The 20,894-nt window shown below is 30.8% G+C and overlaps 1 protein-coding gene across 9 annotated transcripts in view; it reads right to left on the reverse strand.

Moving 5' to 3' along the window:
* Dys (Dystrophin) overlaps positions 1 to 20,894 on the reverse strand; it is a 762,481-nt gene that overhangs the window by 403,999 nt on the left and 337,588 nt on the right. For all 9 annotated transcript variants that reach the window (XM_088278115.1, XM_088278116.1, XM_088278111.1 and 6 more), the window contains 2 exons: positions 18,796 to 18,950; positions 17,475 to 17,652 (listed from right to left, as the gene is read on the reverse strand). In XM_088278115.1, coding sequence (XP_088134241.1) covers positions 17,475 to 17,652; positions 18,796 to 18,950 — 333 coding nt within the window. The remainder of the gene's footprint in view (positions 1 to 17,474; positions 17,653 to 18,795; positions 18,951 to 20,894) is intronic.

The raw sequence follows: 20,894 nt of genomic DNA on the forward strand, positions 1-20,894 counted from the left end.
AATTAAAAAATTTGTTGGTATATTTCCGCAAATCGCAAAAATGAATTTTTTCTGGGTCTTTGTGATGTATTTTGGATACCTACTTTCCTCTTTTATATACTACCTGCAAACAAGCCTCTTAAATAAAGGCTTTGCGGGTGATGTCTTTTACCAAAAATCTACACTACGTACTGAAAGCACTATACCAAAATATCAATCCTGAAATACTGAAAATGTTTTTATTATCATTTGACTTATTCCGAAGGTGGTTTTAAAAAGTTAATCACCTTATAAATTGAAACAGTATTACGTCGAGTAAATTAATAAATGGTTGATAAAGAGAAATACGTGTTTTGCAATGTATTAAGAGCCGTATATATCCGTGTTGCGAATATTAGAAAATATTACATGACCCGTAAGAGTTGAGGTTTATAACCAAGCATGAAGTTTGCTAAGCGTAGGAGTAGGTACTGAAATTATGATATTATGCTCAAGTCGAAGTTTTCCAGAACATAATACACCATACTGAAAACGTCTACTCATCCTCGAATCCATACTTCAAAGGGCTATGGACTATTTACATATGATTGATATAAAATATGATGCGTGTATTTTTTTTACATTCATTTAATTTATGTATAAGAGTGTTACACGTGTAAATTTCTTCTTCTTCTTCTTCTTCTTCTTATTGTAGGCCTTACGGCCTGTTTTTAAGAGGGATTAGCCTCCTGCGACGTCGATTCCCAGCTATCGGTCCATCTCTTTGGTGGTCTGCCCGGGAGTCGTCTACCATGGGGTAGACGACTCTATGTAAATTTACGGTACAAAATTATATAAAAGATAAGTATTGGTTTTGTCAACATAATTAATACACACTTATTTTACAATATTTTGAGTGTATCATATACTTGTTTCACAAATGTGGATTATCTCGAATTAGAAGTTATTTTTTTACATTACTATGTTACAGGGATTTGTGAATGCGTACAAGCTCTGTAAATCCCCAGATTTGCATATTCTTTAGTGTTTATGTAGAGATGTCAAAAAACACTTTTTTTTCTTTTTTTTCTGGGTGAAATAAAATTCAAATGGTTTAACAAAAAACATGACGCACATTAACGTCCATAAACTAAAATATTACGTTATAAAGTGGCACTGAATACTACAAATAATAAATACGAAATATATGAAATTCCCTATAACTTCCTTATTCATGAAGTCTAGTATTTTGCAGATTTTTTTCGCATTTATGTTGTGCTGCATAAAAGAAAATCCATTAACATATTACGCATAAAGTGTTTATTTAAAAAAAAATACTCAAAATGACCTAAAATAAATTTAAAATATATTGAGAAAGTATACTTTATGACTTTATATACTTAATATATCTATGATATTGATGTATTTTATGCTTAAAATGCAAATACGAAGAGAGGATCTGAAAAGTTACCTCCGCGTAATTTAATACAACTCAGTATCGAGAAGTAAAACTTCTATAATTATGAAACATCAATTGTTGAAGTAAGAATAGTAAAACGAATTTATGAGGCGAATGTAGTTGGAAATAAAAGCAGAGGAAAACTTGGCATGATGAAGTATTTCCAATATTTTAAAGTGGTCAGAAGTTAAACCAAGCGAAGATTGTTTGCAAATATAGATTGGTGTGGCGTTCTTTTCTCTCTACCTACGTCTGGGAGGAAGATCCGTGACGGTTAGTTAGTTAGTTAGAAAGTTAAAGTATATTGTGCATTAGTTAACTTATAAATTCTAATGCCGTAAGCCCTGTAAATGCCCAGACATCACTTACAGACAATACTCACTTACATCAATTTGAATCTTTGTTTCCGCAATATTTTGACAACTAATATTCCATTTTTCATGTATGTTACATAGTCCAATGGTGCATTGGGCACTGCATCTTATAGAGAACATATAGGACTTAGAACTTATACATATAGGAAAGGTGATAAGCCCTGTGCTTCATAAAAATATTTGAAAATATTATGCCCAGCAGCTTATTCAACTTTTGAAAACTGAATGTAATACTTTCAAAATAAAATTGTTTTCTATTGTGACACTTGTTAATTACTTCTACTTTATAAACATAGAAACAATCGTTGTTATTATTTTGAATTACTCATATTTCTTACTTTTTTCACACAAGTAATTTTAATGATTTTTATATTGAATTTATATTGAAATTATACGTGTGAGTTTCAGAACAAAAAATCAATGAACTTTTTCTTTCCTTGTAAAATAAATAAGTTGAAAGCTCGCGAAACTATTTTAATGTTTCGTTATTGTTGCTGGTAAATCGTTTGTAGTACGGGGTGCTCTGGTGTTTGCATATTATTATCGCTAACGCTCCCTAAGTAGGAATAAACAGTCTTGACTCCCGGTTATTCAGTTACGGAGCACCAGGGTCGCAGGTGCTGATCGCATTTTACCCGAGAGGTTAACGTCGAATCGTTAGCTCTACGGAGGCGTTAAGACAATGGACTACATCTTCTAATCGCGCGAGATGGAATTAACATGTAATGAAGTGTAAACACGAATTAACTACTTGTACAATTGTATTATTTTTTCAATTTTAAAAGCAGCGACAAACATATTATTAAGGGGGAACTCGCAGACTTCAAATTCAGAATGGGAACGACCGCGCTAGACCAACCTGGTCGTGCATAGGCACGCGTTTTAAAAAAAAAAATTTAAGTAAAAAATAAAAAAAAATATATAAATATATATATATATATATATATATATATATATATATATATATACATACATATATATATATTATATATATATATATATATATATATATATATATATATATATATATATATATATATATATATGTATGTATATATATATATATATATATTTATATTATATATTTATATATATATATATATATATATATATATATATATATATATATATATATATATATATATATATATATATATATATATATATATATATATATATATATATATATATATATATATATATATATATATATATATATATATATATATATATATATATATATATATATATATATATATATATATATATATATATATATATATATATATATATATATATATATATATATATATATATATATATATATATATATATATATATATATATATATATATATATATATATATATATATATATATATATATATATATATATATATATATATATATATATATATATATATATATACATATATTGTGATATTTAAATATAATTTTAAACGCATTATCTTTTAATTACTCTTTTCTTTTCAAAATCATGTATTTATTTCGAAGACTTATTTTTTCAGTATACAAAAGGGTATTTCAATCAAAAATTCAATAACGTCAAATCAAAGTTGTGGTTTATCGTATTTGGGCTTAAAAAATTAAGAAAAAAAATTCAAATATGAATTAAATAATTATAATAAAACCCTTAGTATAAGAGTATGAATATGTGCTCTTTAAGTTTTGTACTGACATTTCTTGGTAGAACTACATTTATAATAATACAAAAAAAGCTCCATAGTTTTTTCACATACATTTTATTTGACCACTAATAGAGTTTTGTCCTTATCGACATCACCAAACTGTTAGGAAGCAAGACAAAGTTCATGTAAAATGTCATGTAGATAAGGAATAACAGTGGAAAAAAATCAGAGAACACAGGACTTTCCCATACTTATCCTGAAGAAGGAATAAAGAGAAGAAATCTATTAATAACCGTTTAATTTAAAATAAAAAAAATCATACATTTTTCGTAAATTTCAACTTTAAACAATTCGATAATTCTATAATCATTTGTAAGGTAATATTTCTGAATGTAATAACATAAATCCCCATTCAAAAGCAGTGCATTGTATCCAAGTCAGGGTATTGTTTTAAACTCTTCCTTGCTATTTATTTTAGTTGAAATTGAAACTTTTCACAAAATTCAGTACGTAAGAAGATAATATGAACAAGGAGAGATTGTTTCGGGGACAAGTCTTTTAATATAAGCTTAGATATTCCATATGAAATACTTTCCTTTTAAACGAAATTATACATGACAAAACGCAATATATCTATAACGTAATATATTATACACCTATAGTATAATATATATCACATTTATGATAATTCCCCGGAGTTCAAACTCGGGACCTTCAGTTCGGTACCCAAATGCACTAACCACTATAGTATGCAGACAAATAAATACAATATTGTCAAGAAAAAAATCAAATAATAATTGAATTAGTTTATTGAATGTTTTTGCAGATACTTTGTGACACATTTTATAAACTTTAAAAAATAATACAACTTTGTTTTAAACAACTTATTTTTCGTGCTTTTTTTCTTCAACTGGTTTCAATAAGAACCTTGTAATGATCAGAGTTGATGTACATATTTAAAGTCATCTTTGATATTGACAAGGTTATTATCGAAAAGTTGTAGGAAAAAAGTAACAAAAAAGTGGTTAAGGACAAAGTTGTTGTATTAAAAAGTTTAATAAAATTTGTTTCAAAATCACAATAAATATGGATCTTCAAACATGGAAAAAATGGTAAATGTTGTAATAAAGAACTACAAAATAAATTAGTATCCTAAACTATGAGATAGGTCGTAGTCCCTGTAAAAAACAGACTTTATGGAAAAAAATAACAAATATTTTTATACAGATATAGATATTTAAGAAAATCTTCGTTTGTTTCTAAATCTACATCTGTGATATCAGGAAAGTATGCATAGCTAAGGTAATATTTGATTACATTTTATAAGATCTTAAGGTAAAAGACGCTAAGCTCACGTAAAATATTGAGGGAAAATCTTAAAATTAGTGAAGCCGACTGCAAAATGGGCCTTGCCGGCAAGTGGGAGTAAAGTCCATGAATAAATCAGTTGCAACAGTTGCAGTCGGAGGCTAGGAGTTGAGAAATTTTCACTCTGCGGCAGCGGTACGAGAAAACTACCAAACTCCGCGTTGTTGTTCAGAAATCACGACCCAACTTGAGGACAGGCTTGGGAAGAGTTAAATCTTTGTATTTTCATAAAGTTTCGACTTAGGGCTTAGCGCGCAACTTCATAGCGAATATTGCCGAACCAAGGGGTGGAATTTTAGAGATAAAATTTTAAAGCGAATCGAAAGAAAACATTTTAAATCGTCTTAAACACGTACGGTTTATTTTTGTTTAAAAAAAGTATGAATATCGACAATAAACAATCGATGCTCTTTGGAATATTTCTACTGATATTACAGTGTATCCATTGGGCTTTAAGGAATAACATTTTTATCATTTTTTATGAGGATTTCAGTATGGCTTTAAGTTACAAGATTTTTCTTCATTCTTCAAACCCTCATCCGCACCCGATGGTGTATAGGTTACTGCATCATATAAAATTAGTGTAAACTTGATCGTTAACACATGAAGGAAAGATGATCAGCCCTCCGCTTCAGGTACAAGTCCAGGATTATATTGAATAAAAATTAGAGTGAAAAAATATTTATTTGACCCCCCCTCCCTGAGATTCGAGCCCATGACCTCGAGTACAGTAGCCGAGCGTGCTGACAATTACAATACGCAGGCGGTCTTTTTTAAATTTGCACAAAAATCAAGAGTTTGTGTAGGTACCTAAAGTAATTTATTTATTTCGAATATTTCCACTTTTAAGGGAATAAACCGCAAAGCCTCTACTTTTAGAGGCTTGTCTGCAGGTAGGATAGGAAGGCAAGGGAAGATATATGTGAAAAATACATCACAAACAGCCAAGCCCCAATTGAAAATAAATCTTTCATGGATTTAATTTGCAATCTGCGGGATTCGATCCGGTGACGCTGGTTTCGTAGTCGAGCGTCTACCCAACTACACCACGGTACCTAACTAATATCAGTGCATCGATTCGGCTTTTGGGAATGTAACCATTTTATAGGAAGATGTTTAATGGCTCATCGTTTATAGATATTTAACTGAATATCAAATCAATCACACTGCATCTCTTCAGGAGTGAGAGGTTGAATGAGTTGTAGAACTCTCATTTTATCCCATCGATCGGAATATATGTATTTTAGACAAAATTTTAAACGAAATATAATTTCATTTCGAAAAGGACGTTAGAATTTCGATTATTTTTAATTGGATTTGAATTTGAAATTTATAATATTTCAAGAAACTAATTTTATCTTGCATTTCCTTTTCCTGTTTCTTGAGACATCTATGGAAAAGTTTAAATACTTTCCGCGCGATTTGGTAAGAAAACGCAATAGTAGAGACGCAGACCTGCAGAATAAAAAGGTTTGGGTCTACACTAAGCAAAGAATCTTTCCAGGCAGAGAGTAGCCACCTAGCGGCGATTTAACGAACGAAATTAAGGGTGAAACTCGTTTATTTTATTGCTGAGAAAATAGGAATTTGCCATCTGGCGTCAGATTTAAAAAGTAAATTACAATCAAATTAAAGACAAAATGAAAAAACCAACTATTTGGATAAAATTTGGAAATATAAAAAAAAGCATTTACTTATTATATTCTATTGAACTTCAAATTGTGAAGTTATGATAAAAAAATCGTTTTTTTTAAAAGAATTCGAATAGACGAACACTCTATAGGATTTACAGCCTAAGCCTGGGCTTCAACATGACGATACTCATTATTTGGAGTACAGGATGTCATAAAAACCATCAACGCAAAAATTAAGGACTTGTGTAGAATAACCAAAAAAAAAATTGTGGTTATTCTACACAAATTTAATAATAAATAAATAAATATTAAAGAAAAACCCTTCGAAATTTTAAGAGCTCGTTATTGACTCCGACAATTGTTAAAAAAAGCGAACAAAAGTGACAAATGTTAAAAGTGATATATACTTAAAGTGGCACAGATAAAATACAATTTAAATTTCACATGATAAACATAGGAAACGAAAAACTATCTCGTAAGTACCAAAAGTATTATCCTAGGCAGAGGCGTGCATTCTATATAGACAGAAAAACAGTGCCTACCCTGGATTACTCGCGATCCATATAGAAAAACGACCAGTGCCTACTATGCCTTATCCTTACCCAACCCTACTTCCTACCCTGATTAAAAAAAACTGTGCACGCCACTGATCCTAGGTATCATTATTTTCAACAGTGGATTTGAATTTAAAGAGGATATTTTAAAAGGATCGCACGATAAAGCATCCAACTGAGTCCAAATAGGCGTAAAATATGGTATGATAGAGTAACATAGACACCAAAAAACGTCGTATATATTTTCTATGCGTCTGAATGTGCTGAAAAAGGTCAGCATTTTTGTAAAATAATATATAAAATGTCATGATTGCTTTAAAACTGATGAGAATAATTAGTAAAATGACGAAAAAGATTGTAAAAAAACAATTGTTGATTATTTTTTTTCTATATTAACCCATAAAATAATTTCAAACTATTAGTACAATATGAAAATTGTGACATGAATGAGACATCTGTGTTTTCTAAAGATGCAAATTCGAGAAAAAAAATAGGTAAGTACCTACTTTTATTTTCGTTTTCCAAAAACATATAAAAAAAACAGGTATTTTTATCATGTCGAATGCAGTAAATGTTTGAGGAAGGTAAATATCAGATATGGTGAATTTAAATACAGTTATTTTTACAATAAAATATATATGACTACATGGCCATACATATTTAAAGCATTAGTACCTAACACAAATACTTATGAATAAATTTAAAGAAATTCTTAACAGATTTTTCGTAAGGTAGGAAGAGATAAAAACTGCAAGTATGTATACACTTGCGCCTACATTAACATAAGCCGAAAACTTTTCAGACACCCTAGCTAATATGTAAGTATGAATACGTTAACAAAGAAGCCGAAACAGTCTGAGTAGAATATTTTAACCCCAAGAAAAATGCTGGACTTAATTACTGCTGAAACTTTGTGAGTAAATATTAAATGTATATAGGGATTATATATTTTGCTTCCACCGGCATATCACACCGATAAAACGGTCTAAGCACCTAACTAAGGTCTAACCAAGTTGTAAAATTAACATAAAGACTTTAAAAAGGTCTACCTTCGTGCTTTTAGGATTTCACAATATAATATGGACAGATTTGACCAAACGACTTTTTTATCGGACATGCGAACTTTCATATTTTTTCGTACATTTTTGCGGAGGCTAAGGGTTAATAGGAAGGGTGGGAAAAAAAGAAAATTGAAGGCTGGGAATCGCAGAATCACGTTTTCTTTTCAAGTGAGTTCTTTAAATTGGGGTGGAAAAACGGAAAAGATCATTATAAAGAAGTGGTAAATAGGGTCGAGATATTTGTCGAAAATTCAAATAAGCAGGTCAATTCGAGGTTTTCGAGGGTCAACAAAAATATTGTAGCGTGGAAAAGTAGACCATAATCATCCCATCAACAGCACTCATATTTACTTCTTACTAAACCCTTATCCGAACCTAATAGTACAAAGAGCAATGAGTCGTACTGACACACTGTCATCTTGATCGCTAATTACACAAGGACATAAACAGTCCTGTGCTTGACATACCATACAGAGTAATATTCCATCGATAATACTTATAAGATTTAAAAAAGTACATACATTTTATTTGACCTCTCTGAAAATCGAACTCGAGACCTGTGGCACTGTAAATAAGTGCAAACCAGTACACTGCGCAAGACGAAATGTGCTTGTGTGTAATACATATTGCCATTTTTGGAAATGAAAAGACGAATAAATGTGTTTTAATTTAGTTCATAAATGAAATCTATGAAATAAAAAATAATCAACTCTTTTTTTTTAATTACCAAATTTGAACGCGAAAGGTTCATTAAACTTTGCCTTCCAAAAACTAAATGAATCTAAATGAGACACCACAAAACTTCATTCTAAGGCTTGGATCTTAAATACTTCACCGACTTCGTAAAATTACTATTTTTTAAATATATAACACATCATTTAATGCTTACTGATATCGTTATCTTCCCGTACAGATAAATTGAAAATAAGTGATGAAATTCTTAATTGTAATATTACACCTTACTAACATAAAACTCGTCCATGTCAATAGTGTTTATTATAAACCAGAAGGAAAAAATTATAATTTTCTCAAAATTATAATATACTAATTTTATTAACATTTTTGTAAAAACATAAATAAGTAAAAAAGAAAAAATTATAAGTTTTATAAATATTATATTTTTAAACCAAATTAAGGAAAATAATTAGGCGATGTCTTTTTACAAAATTTTTCACGTACATAAAATCAATACAGATTAAACTGAATAAATAAATCGAATATCCCGATTGATTTTGTTCATTTCATCCCATCGCTAATACTTACATTCACATTAGGAAACAGACAAATTATATCTCATTCATCATGAAATCATGATTAATATGTCATGTAAATGTCACGTACTTTGTAGTATGACTAATGAATATACAAACAGTAATATATGGTCGTGATAATATCAAATTAACCTAACGTATCGACTTGAAGCTTTATTCATTTATTAAGTATGTTTATTCTAACAATATTAAGCCATAAATATAACGTAAACTATCTGATATGAAGCTTCTTAATATCTGAGCTTTTACTATATTGTCTCATAAAATAGTAATATCAGAAATAAATCAATTTTTATGTGCTGCCTAAAAGAAAATATGAAAGATTGATGGACGATTATGTACTCAAGCTCATTAAATTCAAACAAGTAGTGTACTAAATTCATAGTTATTTATAAACTTAATTAATATTAATTTATAAAGTAAAAAAACTTAACAATTCACTAGTTTTACTTTATAAATATTTAGATTTACTATATCACAAATATACAGCACTAAGAAATTACACAAACGCAATGTATTTTAGACGAATCAATCAAACCTTCGAGAGTGAACTATTGTATTTTAGTCCTAATTCTGAGAAACAGAATAAGAGAGTAAAATTAAGGATCTTTGTAAAGCGCCCTTAAGACGACAATTCACAAAAATATCGTTTGATATATCATTCAATTATTATTATTAATACGACGATTATTAACTGCTTTTAATTCGACGTCTTTAGTTTATATTATAAGACACAAAAAAAATATTTCTGGTTTTAAAAAATAATATACGAGTAACTAGATAAAAAGGAGTATAAACATAATTTGCTTCTTAACTAACTAAATAACTCATCACTACGCCGCTTCGCCACAGGGATATGCAGACAGAAAAGAACACCATACCAATCTGTCTTTACAAACAAGATTCTAGTCTTCTACATTCATGCATCTCCACAAACATACCCGCCGATTATTGCGACTCCTGATCTGACCACTTTTAAGTGTGCATTTAAAATACTTCATAATCTGATAATTTCGACTTCAGATAAGTCTTCTTCTGCTCCTATTTCTAGTTACATTCGTCTTATATATTTTGTTCTTTCTTCACACTTAAATTTCTTATCGTTTGCTTTATATACCTAAAAATGTTGTATATACCTAAACCCAAACCAGAAATGATATTATGGCGCACCACAAATTATTATAAAGGATCATTTTTCTATCCTCGTCCGACACAAGCACTTACTTTAAAAGCTCTCGAGATATTTCAGGAATGCACTCAACAATGCCACGGACTCTCCAGTGAGTTTTTCGTTTCAAACGAGATTTATATACTTGAAAAAGTTTTAGAAATTATAAAACACAAAGGAAGATTTATCGTTTTTTAAATAATTATTTAAAAAAAAAAATGTAATTTAAAATTGTGTTTGATAATGATATCGAAACACATGTCAAAATACATTTTAATGGATAGTGGTTATGAATGTAATTAAAATGTAACTTTTTATTAAAATCACATTAAATATTTTGTTATAACTTAATTATAATGTTTACCGGTTAGCTTCGAAATCGGTAGACATTATAATTAAGTTACAAAAAAATATTTATAGTGATTTAAAAACAAAGTTACATTTGAATTACTAAATGGAAAATCACGAAGTTAGTGTTTCAAATACAAATTATATATGGTATTTAATACGCTAAATTGGTCAATCAAATGACATTTCATAAAAAAAAACAAAAGTATGTGTTGATAAATTCTTTTGCCCATTTGTTTATTATTTTTGTACAGTGAAATAAGAAAAAAGAACCCGTTTGGTTATGAAAATAAATCGCCTCATTTATTGAATTGTGTACATAACGTACGGATCTCTTGGCAGAAGCCTGTACAATTCTATATCGTGTGTTATCAAATTCATAGTGGGAAAGATTTTCTCGAGCTCAAAGTGAAAGGTCACAGGTTAAGAATGAGAGAAGATTTGTACTTCTCCCAAAATGAGAAATATGATAAAAATATTTTGAAGGTTTCTTATCTTTAATAATAAATTATATGATCAAATAAATGAACTAAATATGCTTTTTTCGCCGATTCGGCAGTGACTTTGTGGTATTATCAAATCATTTTCACTTGGTAAATACCACTATCTATTAAAATCTGTTGTGACAAGTGTTTCGATGCATTCAGCATAATAATCAACCATCGTATACGGTGTTTAATAGTGATACTGGATGCATTGAACCATGTCTCATAATAGATTTTAAGAAATACCATTTAATTTACCACATAAAATAAAACTAAGAAAAAATGTAGTAAGAATAATACGAATATTTGGATTATTTGATGAGACAGTATGAGAAAGAATTGCAAAGAGGAAGAAGCACTTGTATCTCGAAAACAGGATTTACTGATACCAAAAACAATCATATAAATAAATGATAACATCTACGTAAGATGTTGATGATATTACGCGACCAAAGTAATGATAAGTACAACTTTCGTATAACCTAAAGATATTTATGTAGTTAATTTAATAAGCTCATCTGACGGAGGCTCATTACAACAGTGTTACAAATAGTCATCATTAGGGTAATTGTATTACTATTGTAAAGGGGCTATTTAGTATACAATAACTCTGGCCGTTTATTCAACGTTAGGCGTTAGATAGGCGATAGGCGGGAAGACTCAAACTCCGTTTCAAATAATATAAATTACACCGTGTAATATGATGGATGTAATAATACTGTAACATAATGATCCGGCTATTTTGTTCATAGACCTTATGATAGTTCATACACCAATGGCGCAGAGGGCACTTCATCGTATAGAAGCAGTGTTATCTTGATTGGTTAAATGTAACATGAATAAAAGGTAAGCAGACATGCGAATTATATACCAGTCCATGGTTATATCAAATAAATGGTAGAGTGACAAATCAAGTAATAGAAACAGTTATGGAACATTTTTAAGTTTAAAAATTATCATTCGATGATATTTGGTTTATTGTTTCGGCATTCATTTTGTGGTAAGACATGATGAAATTTTAAAGGAAAACACTTGTTTTTTACCACTTGAGTTTATTTTATTATAACGACAACTTTCGGAAGCTATGCTTCCATCTTTAGGTCTTAAGATATCTTTAAAGTCTTCAATCCATCTTTAATTCTTAGCATAGATTCCGAAACTAGTCATTAAAATAAATAAAGTAGGTAAAAAACAAGTATTTTTTTTACAATTATTTGATGACATTCTTATTCAATAATTCCTTTATTCTACGCCCTTTATGTAGTTTTCTCGAAAGATAATGCAGCATGCTTCCTACCAACAGTGGGGCTCAATATTACAATCATCCCAAAACTAAATTTCTGCTAAAGCTCTTAAAATCGTAACTGCAGATTCACCTAACTAAGTTGGGAGAAAGTTCGAGACAAAGCTCAAAAATTCCGCACAGAGCTTTAAACTTGCGCTAACGAACTATTCTCATTACTCCGGACGAAAGCATTCACGCTAAACGTCGTTATTAAGCTAAACATGCCAACGTCGCGAAGGCTTTTTAGCGTGCTCCTTAATTGCACTATATTATAAAACCTTATATCTCTCTCTCTCACTCAAACCCTTATCCGCACCCCAATGGTGCATAGGGCGCTGCATAATACAAACGCAGTGTTATCTTGATCGTTAACACATGAAGGAAAGGTGATCAGCCCTCCGCTTCGGGTACCAGTCCAGGGTAATATGGAATAAATATTAAAGTGAAAAATCACTTTTATTTATTTGACCCTCCTGGGAATCGAACCCGGGACCTCCAGAACGGTAGCCGAGCGTGCTAACCATTACACTACGGAGGCGGACAAAACCTTATATAATACGGTTTAAACCTATAGCTCTAGGTTTTTCAAAAATAGATTCAATCGTAAAAGCTAGAATAGTATGAGTGTCAACCAATATCAGCTACTAACATTCCGCACTTGTTTGGTTAAAAATATAATAAGTATATATATTTGGAAAACGTTCATTTGTTGCACAGAGAAGCCATGGAATGAACCATACCATCTTTGCACAAATTACATTTTCTTCCTCATAAGATATCTTGTATATCTTTATAAGTAATTTCACACATAAATCTGATTTCGCTCAATTCAACAAATACAAATAATAATTCTCACAATTTATTTCGCAAAAAAACTCTTTGATTGCAAATATTTCGTGTTCGTATTACATAATTTTTGCATTCGCATTTTTGTCCGGCTCCGTAGTGTAATGGTCAGCACGCTCGGCTACCGTTCTGGAGGTCCCGGGTTCGATTTCCAAGGGGGGTAAAATAAATATAAGCGATTTTTTCACTGTCATATTTATTCAATATTACCCTGTACTGGTACCTGAAGCGGAGGGCTGATCACCTTTCCTTCATGTGTAAACGATCAATATAACACTGCGTTTATATGACGCAGTGCCCTATGCACCATTGGGGTGCGGATAAGGGTTTTATTATTATTATTACACTTTGAAACGGTTCGAGCAGTTTAATAAACAAAACAGGTGTCGTGATATGACACGATATTTGGTTTTGTAACATCACTCTCCGTGAGAAAAATGTATTGTACGTTCACATGTCCGCAATATGCGAGACAGGGGTGTCAAAATGTTGTATTAGAATTTTATTAGTACGCATTTTATCTTTAGATAAACACCATTATTTTTAAATTGTTTTATAGTTCTTATTCGAACTGTTTTATTTACAAAAAATCATTCTTCCGGCTTGGCAAAAAGGTGGGTGCAATCATAGTCAGCCATTTTATTAACAAAAAACATATTTCAGTAAAAAGGTACGATAATACAATTAAAATCAAAATAAATGAGGAAAACTAAACGTTTATCTGGGAATCAGACTAAAATCATAATTAAACTAAGTGCAAATATATTTTTGTTGTTGCTGTTGCTGTTGTTGCGTGTTTTTTCCGATAAATCACGAGAATACAATAAATATTTTTAAGGTAAGAATATTTTTTTGGAATCAATTAATGAGACAATGCTTGGTGAACTGTAGAAAAGAATACATAAAATTTTCACTAACAAATCAAAGCATTTATTGATTTTTGAGTTGGCGATACATTAATGAATTTAATCAATTTTAATACAACATTTTGAGTGTGTCCAAATACTTGTTCACTGGATTATCTAAAATCTGGATTATCTCCAATTACAGGAGTTGTCAAAAAAAACAATTTTAATACCATTCAAAGCGAGAAATGTCCAGTTGCTAACATAAAAAGTATAATTGAGTTTTATAAAGTGTTTGATAATGCTGTCGAATGCATCGAAACCTGTGTTGCAATAGATAAAGTGAGTTGTATGTGTTATAAGAAAAAGTGGTATATACCAAGTAAAATTTAGATGGAAAATGGTTGGAATATCATCACACTCCTGAATCTATTATGAAAAATAATATGTTATATTTGAAGTTCATTCTATATAGTTAAATAATAATTGTAGGGTACATCGAAACAAAGAAACGTGTCACATTAAAATTTAATAATGCGTGATATTTACTAAATAATTTTTAAATTTTAAAATGCATAGATATAATCGCAAAGTGTCAAATGTATTAATTTTTATTTATTTATATTTCGATTCATATTTTCAAGGTTTTACCACTTTATTAAACGGGATTCACTATCTCTGACTACAACATACTGTTACGGACGGGAGTGGTGTAGCTCCTGGGCGGGAGGAATAACTCATTCAGCAAAAGCGTTTTTATTTTCACCACTTTCCCTTAAAGCAAGCTTATCGCCAATGACCGCCATGTGATACAAGAATCGATATTTCGATAATGACTACGGCTCCCTGCGAAGTTAATGGCCTGAGGCTTTCACGCAACGAAATATCAGGTTTTGTAAACACAGCCTTCGACGGCGTCAAACTGGCTTTCTGACATATAATTTTGATGAATTCTCAGCGAAAATGGGAACCATTGTTTCGTTAAGGAAAGCTTTTCCGATTACCGACGGAGTTTTACGAGCTTCAGGCAAAAAACTGCAGATATAAAGTATAGCTATAATATTATTACATTAAATAAGTTATGATCAAAAAAGTTATCTTGATGCGACAATTTTTATTATTCGATCGCATACTCATATGGTATAACGAAAGCCAAACAGTATTTTTTTATTGCATATTCATATAAAGCTTAATTTTCTCGAAAAAAAAGGAAAAAGGTTTGATGAGTTGGTGTGGGCATGTGAATCGAATGAACGAAGAGAGGATAGTTAAAAAAAAATATGAGGCTAATTAGGTAGGTAATAGAATCAAAGAAAATCCGAGGGAAACTTGGCATGATCAAGTATTTCAAATACTTGAAAGTTGTCAGGTCAGGAGTCGGAATAATTGACGTGTACATATGAGAAAATGTGTGAATATGGAAGAGGCGAAGATTGTGTGCAAAGATTGATTAGTGTGGCGTTCTTTTCTCTCTGCATACATCTGCGGTGAAGCGGCGTGATGGTTGTCAATTTTTTCGACAAGATAATCAAGGAAATAAATTTAACAATTTCAAATAGGTACAATGAATGAATTTTTAAGAATTCGTTTGTATGTATTATAAAAACCAATTTACCACAAATGAATGAAGTTTAAAATAAATCAAGTTGAAATTCACCGAAAACAGAGTTAATAAAATAAGCGTCAGTGAAATTTATTTGAATTTCTTTCACAGGGGTGAGCGCAAGTAAGAGAAATCGCCTTAAGAAAATACTATAAATGCCATCCCTAGATTATTTCCACAGAACTAAGTGGTCTTTTTGAGGGCCGTTGAAAAGAAAATCGGATCAGTTCTCAAAAACCGAGGATCAATTACAGATCTCCAAGGAAATGATGATTTACCAACTAAGAAGCCTTTTTATACTTGTTAATATCCTTTTTATAATGACGGATGGAGCATAGTACTTCACCTTTTTCGGTAATGGCATAGCGTCCTGTGGGAAAATGGACTTTCCCAAAGAGAAAAAGGCCGATAATATAAAGAAATTACAATATATATGTAAGACGGTGACTGAAATATCAAAGAAAGACAAAATGAATTTGTCAAAAACATCAAAGAGATTGTTCAATCTCATTTGGAAATAAAATAATATTGACTTGTAAAACGTGTACTGAGTATTGCCTGGAGCAAATTCAAATACCTTTTAAGGGACGGAATCCAATTTGTTAACGATTTAATGATTTAAAATTTCAATTTTACTCAATAACTACCACATTTCTTCAAATATGTTGAAACACGTGTTTCGACGCATTGCACATCATAATTAAACTAAGCGTTTCGTAGTAATGCCGAATGCATTAAAACAAGTGTCACGATGGATTTTAAGAGAGAGTGGTATTTACAGAGTAAAATTTAATTTAAAATGCATAGATGTAGCTAGAAAATGATTTCAAATATACTAAAAAGTGCGCTTTTCTATACCCCGTACAAATATTTTACAGTAAAAATATCAAGTCGAAAGTTTAAGCCCAATTTAAGACAAACATATAATATAAGGTTTTTTTATTGAAAGGGTTGCTGCTAGTTAAAAGCTTTCTAAATCCAGTCATTGATGGCTGTTGTTAACTCAATCATGGAACATTATGAGAACGATCATAAATATATGACTTCTTGAAAAAAATTGAATTGTGGCTAGTAGAATGGTGAATGTAAAACGCGTGTAAATTGATCGAATAATCAGCCTACGACAGGTCGTAAGCCGTGTTAATACACAGGCTTCCATTATCTCTTTTATCTATGTTGAGTTGTCAATTATTTTTTTATAAATTGCTGAATTAATTATTCAAGATTTTTTGTCTATAGGTAATCGTGGTGTTAAAAGAACAAACGTAAAAAGTTTAAATGAAGATTATTTTTTACTGCCGTTCGGTAAAACAGTTGGCATTGTTAAAAAAAACGTATGTATCTTAAGTTAGCTTAAATGAATTTTTGTAGGACCCAAAGGTAGTCGTAGGATTAAAAAAGGTACAGCAGAATTTGGTTCCACTCGACTGTGTGCGGACTCGAGTGTACACGCGGGCTTTACTCAATAACGTCAAATGCTTCCTTGAACACTCGGGCTTTGCTCAATGACGTCAAATGGTTCCATGTACACTCGGGCTTTGCTCAATGACGTCAAATGCTTTCCTACCTTGAGATGTTGTGGTTGAGGGGCCCCCGTAGAAGCGGCCGCCCTCTCAGCTTCGTTCTCCACCGTCTCGAGTAGCGACTCCGCCTCGCTCAGCCAAGCTAGGAACTTGTCGATGGACCGGTCGAAGTTGTGCAGAGAATTCATGGCCGATTGAAGAACCTCTCCTCTGTTGATTATCCTGGAGATAAAAGGTGAATTCATTGTTAGTTCAATCAATTAATGTCTTAATCTTGTGGATTAGTCTGCAGCAACAAATGACACCTCTGACATTTCTTAAAAAAAAGTCATTACTGAATCCGGTTTTTAGATACGATCAATAAAAACTTATTACTTAATTTTTTTTTAAAAACGGAACAAACCAAGTTAGTATAATTTAAGATTAACTTGGTAAATACCACTATTTTTTAAAGTCTATTGTGACACGTATTTCGATGGATTCCGCATCATCATCAAATACCGTATTTTAAGCTAAATATAAATTTTAGAGTTGTGTCTTTGGGACGATGAAAGTTGGAGAGGGGGTAGGAGCTGTTCCTTAATATTTTTTTTATCAGTGGTAACAAAAAATGGGCTGTAGTCCAATGAAAATTCATATTATTATTTATGGGTTTATTTTTTTTTATAAATTTATATTATTTCAAAAGGTTACAGTTTACGACTCGTCGTATTAATATTTTTTTAGGATTTCCACCTTATTTCGAGTAATTTTAATTAACATAATTTCGGAAATTTCAAGAAAAAATGCTTTCATTAACCTTTTCAGTATTTAAACAACATCAAACATTTAAGTACCATTATAATTTTGGAAGAGTTAAGAAAATTACATATTCAAATTATTAACATAATTTGAAGATAACTTTATAATAATCATATTAAATTGAGGATCACAAAAAAAAACAGAACGATCAACCACAATAGCAAGCTGAATTATTTCTTAAACGCCTATTAAGATATCCAATTTACCATATGTCCCTAAAAGTAAGCAAACAAATTAGGCAAACGAATGGAAAATTCATCACGGTACAAATCATTCGGTCATTGATTGACTCGACATCTCTACGTGGACTGTATTAAACTAAGGTAAAATAGTGGACTGTATTAAATAAAGACAATCTTCAAAATTCCTTTGAGATTTTTTCTCATCTTTTAAAGGAGGTTGTTAGTTACTCGAATTTTTGGTCACAAAATATCTTAAATGCCTTGTCACTTTAACAAACCTACAATGTCCAATTTTTGCATTTATTTGTTTTTTATACCCAAAATGATAGTTGAAATCGTTTTTTTTTCAATAATATTTTTTTTATAATCGTAATGTACTTACTTGGAATTGAGATTAGAATATCTGATGTTGATTTGTTCAGTCAGACGTTTGATCCTTGAAGTATCGTCTTGCTGGTAAACTGCTATGAGTCTCTGGGTCAACTGACTGAAGAGCTCTATCTGATGCTTGTATTGGTGCAACTCGGCGTGGAAGGACTGCAAAGAAAAGAAACATTTAGATAAGTATCTAAAATCTAATAAAAACAAACAAACAAGTAAACTTGGCTGATTTTAAAATAATTCATGACGTGAAAATATTTTTGAGCTTCCTAAAAAAATTCTTTAATTTTGTAGCGTAGTGGTTTGTAGCGTAGGGCATTTGACTGCTTTGCTGGAGGTACTTGGATCTATTTTCAAGAGAGGTCAAAATAAATATAAGTGATTTTTAACTGTAGCATTTGTTAAATAGAGCAGGATTGATCGCGTTGTTTTTATGTAATCAAGAGAACTGATTACCTGAAATTCACGAATAGTCAAAATAAAAATGCTATCATACCATGCAGTACCGTTTGCACTATTGGGTACGGATAATGGTTTGAAGACGAAGGAAAAATAATAGTTACGATAATAATGCCGGAACGATATTAGATGTATGTTTTTATTTTACCCATTATGGAATGAGGTTTCTCACCTTTTACTAGTATTTCTCTCTTATATGAATTTACTTAAAAACAGAAATCTTGCTATAAAAAATAACGTTCATATTATAAACGAGACAATATGAAATTTTGATGACATTTACATAAATCAATCAGATAAAAATGGAGAGTAGAGTGAAGTTGGTCCTTCAACAGACTAATTACGCATGTGAAGATTATTATTTTGTGTTGGTATGGTATAGTTTTCACAAAGAGATGGGAAAGTCTCAAAATTGAAAAAAACTCTAAAACTGGTTATACTAACAAAATTAACGTTAAGTATCGTAAACTAATTGGAGTGTTGGGTTGTGATCCCGTGGTTAGTGTCGCGGACTCTGGATTTGATACCTTTTTCTAATAATGAGCCGCTTAGGTTCACAGAAATAGTATGAAATTGAAATATTTGTGAAAATAGTAAAATCACAAATATTTCTCTTTAAAAAAAAATATACTGGAATATTTATTTTTAAAAAAAACTTATTTACTACAGTAATTTGAGGCAGCAAAATAAATATTTTTCGATATTTTTTTCCCTTGCAAATTATTTCCATAATAAAAATTACACATAAAACAGAAAACTGTGTGAGAATTTTTACGAGATTTTTTAAAGCGTGAAGCCCTTATCGACGATGCCAATTTATTAAATGATGATCATTCTAAAAGAAAAACGAGCAATAAATAAAAGGATTGGATTTTTACATGCCATTTTTTACACCTCCGAAGCGCGAGCTATTCTCGTAAATCAAGATGATTACAAAGTATTAGTGTTTTCCACCAATAGAATATATCAGCCAAAAAACTAAACGTAGCACGTATATACAACACGGAGTGATGAATGTTTTCATAATGTGAACATGGTCTCGTGTGTTATTTTACAAATAAATTACATGTGTTGGCTTCGCAAACTTTGAATTAACCTCCAATTGGATCGCGTGCACTTTACGCCCTTCCATTACGTTTTGTCGGCCAGCGGTTTAACTGAAACCCATCAGTAGCTGAATGAAAGTATCACAGCGCCTAACCGTTGGTTTGAGGTTAATCAGTCGGATAATACTGTGGTTATAAAGGAAATCGGTAAAATGTACCAGATTACGCGAGATGTACCTTCGTGCCAACCCTTCGATATCCACAGTTAAGGTCCCTACCGACATGATATCGCAAAAAAAACATAGTATTTTTTAGTACAGAAAACAAAATTTCCGACTCTCACTGCTATCATTAATCCATTTTCTGAAAAGGTGAGCAGAGAATATGCAACGTCACACACGTCTGTGCTGACATACACTTCTAACTTCTTCTACGTTTATACTTATCATACATCCCCTCCGGTTACAATTGACTAATTAACACGTTCACTGCATATTGTATATGATAATGTCATACAGATAAATTTTCGAAGTTTTGAAAACCCATAACTTTGTTCAAAATCAAATTTTACTTTTTATTTAAACATCATATACAA

Source organism: Brachycentrus maculatus, unplaced genomic scaffold, assembly GCF_059751285.1.
Source record: "Brachycentrus maculatus isolate JH-2025_06_01 unplaced genomic scaffold, ASM5975128v1 h1tg000055l, whole genome shotgun sequence".
In the NCBI taxonomy this organism is placed as follows: domain Eukaryota; kingdom Metazoa; phylum Arthropoda; class Insecta; order Trichoptera; family Brachycentridae; genus Brachycentrus; species Brachycentrus maculatus.